Here is a 2,307-nt window from a genome sequence, read left to right as displayed (position 1 = left end):
CAATAATTAATTTCATTCTATGATATTGCATGCTGAAGAATATTCCTGGCTATTATACATTTAAGTGTTAAGTTTGTCCCCCTTAGCATAAATATATTGTTCTCCTGGAGGCTCCTAGGAGGCCTGGTCGACGACCGGGCCGCGGGGACACTAAGCCCCGGAAGCACCTCAAGGTAGCCTCAAGGAAGCACCTCAAGGTAGCCTCCATTTTATGCAGTGATGTATATTTACCCCTAGACAGTTGTTGGCAACGCCGATTTATTATCTTTTTTATTGCACTGCGGGGAGAAGAACCTTACTTAGTCTCAAGGGTGGTAACAGCCATGAAGTGGCGTTGTGTTAGGCGTGTACTGGCGTAGTGTGAGGTGTGTAGAGGCGTGGTGTGAGGCGTGTAGTGGCGTGGTGTGAGGTGTGGTAATAGCGTGGTGTGAGACGTGTAGTGGCGTGGTGTGAGGTGTGGTAGAGGCGTGGTAGTGTCGTGGTGTGATGCGTGGTAGTGGCGTCGTGTTAGGCGTGGTAGTGGCGTGGTGTAAGGCCTATCGTGGCGTGAAGTGAGGCGTGTGGTGGCGTGGTGTAATGGCTGTAGTGGCGTGGTGTGAGGCGTGTAGTGGCGTATTGTGAGGCGTGTAGTGGCATTGTGTGAGGCGCGGTAGTGAAGGGGAGGTTAATATCGGGAGAAAGTGCCAAGCCGCTACGACCTGGAAGGGAATGAGGCGTGGAAGTGGTGAGGTGAAAGGCTTGTACCGGCGTGGTGTGAGGCGTCGTAGTGGCGTGGTGTGAGGCGTGGTAATTGCGTGGTGTGAGGCGTGGTTGTGGCATGGTTTGAGGCGTGTAATAGCATGATGTATGGCGTGGTGGTGGTGTAGTGTGAGGCATGTAGTGGCTTGGTGTGAGGCGTGGTAGTGACGTGGTGTGAGGCGTGTAGTAGCGTTATGTGAGGCGTGTTGTGGTGTGGTTTGAGGCGTGGCGTGGTGTGAGGCGCGTAGTGGCGTGGTGTGAGGCGCGTAGGGGCGTGGTGTGAGGCGTGTACTTGCGTGGTGTGAGGCGTGTAGTTGCGTGCTGTGAGGCTTGTAGTGGTGTAGTTAGAGGCGGCTTGTAGTGGCGTGGTGAGAGGCTTGTATTGGCGTGGTGTGAGGCTTGTTGTGGCGTGGTGTGAGGCTTGTAGTGGCAAAGAGTGAGGCTTGTATTGGCGTGGTGTGAGGCATGTAGTGGCGTGGTGTGAGGCTTGTTGTGGCGTGGTATGAGGCTTGTAGTGGCAAAGAGTGAGGCTTGTATTGGCGTGGTGTGAGGCATGTAGTGGCGTGGTGTGAGGCTTGTTGTGGCGTGGTGTGAGGCTTGTAGTGGCAAAGAGTGAGGCTTGTAGTGGCATAGTGTGAGGTGTGTAGAGGCGTAGTTTTAGGCGTATAGTGGCGTGGAGTGAGACGTGGTAGTGGCGTGATGTGAGGCATGCAGTGGCGTGGTATGAGGCGTGTATTGGTGTGGTGTGAGGCGTGGTAGTAGCGTGGTGTGAGGCGTAGTAGTGCCGTGGTGTGAGGCGTGTATTGGTGTGGTGTGAGGCGTGGTAGTAGCGTGGTGTTAGGTGTAGTAGTGCCGTGGTGTGAGGCATGTAGTGGTAGTGGCGTCGTGTAAGGCGTGTAGTGGCGTCGTGTAAGGCGTGTAGTGGTGTGATTTGAGGCGTGTAGTGGCGTGGTGTAAGGCGTGTAGTGGTGTGATTTGAGGCGTGTAGTGGTGTGTTGGGAGGCGCGTATTGGCGTGGTGTTACGCTTGTAGTGGCGTGGTATGAGGCTTGTAGTGGCAAGGAGTGAGGCTTGTAGTGGCAAGGAGTGAGGCTTGTAGTGGCGTGGTGTGAGTCTCGTAGTGGCGTGGTATGAGGCTTGTAGTGGCGTGGTATGAGGCTTGTAGTGGCGTGGTTTGAGGCTTGTAGTGGCGTGGTTTGAGGCGTATAGTGGCGTGGAGTGAGGCGTGGTAGTTGCATAGTCTAAGGCGTGGCAGTGGCGTGGCGTGAGGCGTGTAGTGGTGTGGGGTGAGGCGTGGTAGTGGCATGGTGTGAGGTGTGGTAGCGGCATGATGTGAGGCGTGTAGTGGTGTTGTGTGAGACGTGTAGTGGTGTTGTGTGAGGCGTCTAGTGGTGTGGTGTGAGGCGTGTAGTGGTGTGGTGTGAGGCGTGTAATGGCGAGAGGCGTGGTGTGAGGCGTGTAGTGACTTTGTGTGAAGCGTGGTAGTGGCGTGGTGTAAGGCGTGTAGTGGCGTGGTATGAGGCGTGTAGAGGTGTGGTGCGAGGCGTGTAGTGATGTGGTGTGAGGCGTA

The 2,307-nt window shown here is 55.3% G+C and overlaps 1 protein-coding gene across 1 annotated transcript; it reads right to left on the bottom strand.

Annotated features, from left to right (window-relative positions):
• Positions 1–1,082: 1,082 nt before the first annotated feature.
• LOC138369433 (mucin-6-like) lies at positions 1,083–2,066 on the bottom strand. The gene has a single exon (XM_069332673.1). It carries the CDS (start codon positions 2,064–2,066, stop codon positions 1,083–1,085), a length of 984 nt encoding a protein of 327 aa, XP_069188774.1.
• Positions 2,067–2,307: the final 241 nt, after the last annotated feature.

This window comes from Procambarus clarkii, chromosome 28, assembly GCF_040958095.1.
Source record: "Procambarus clarkii isolate CNS0578487 chromosome 28, FALCON_Pclarkii_2.0, whole genome shotgun sequence".
Classification (NCBI taxonomy): domain Eukaryota; kingdom Metazoa; phylum Arthropoda; class Malacostraca; order Decapoda; family Cambaridae; genus Procambarus; species Procambarus clarkii.
The sequence above is the reverse complement of the archived record's forward strand: the minus strand, read 5'-3'. Positions and strand labels throughout refer to the sequence as shown.

What these genes read in the sequence shown, in the direction of transcription:
- LOC138369433 (XM_069332673.1), bottom strand. Translation starts at nt 2,066, where the DNA reads ATGCCGCTACCACACCTCACACCATGCCACTACCACGCCTCACCCCAC.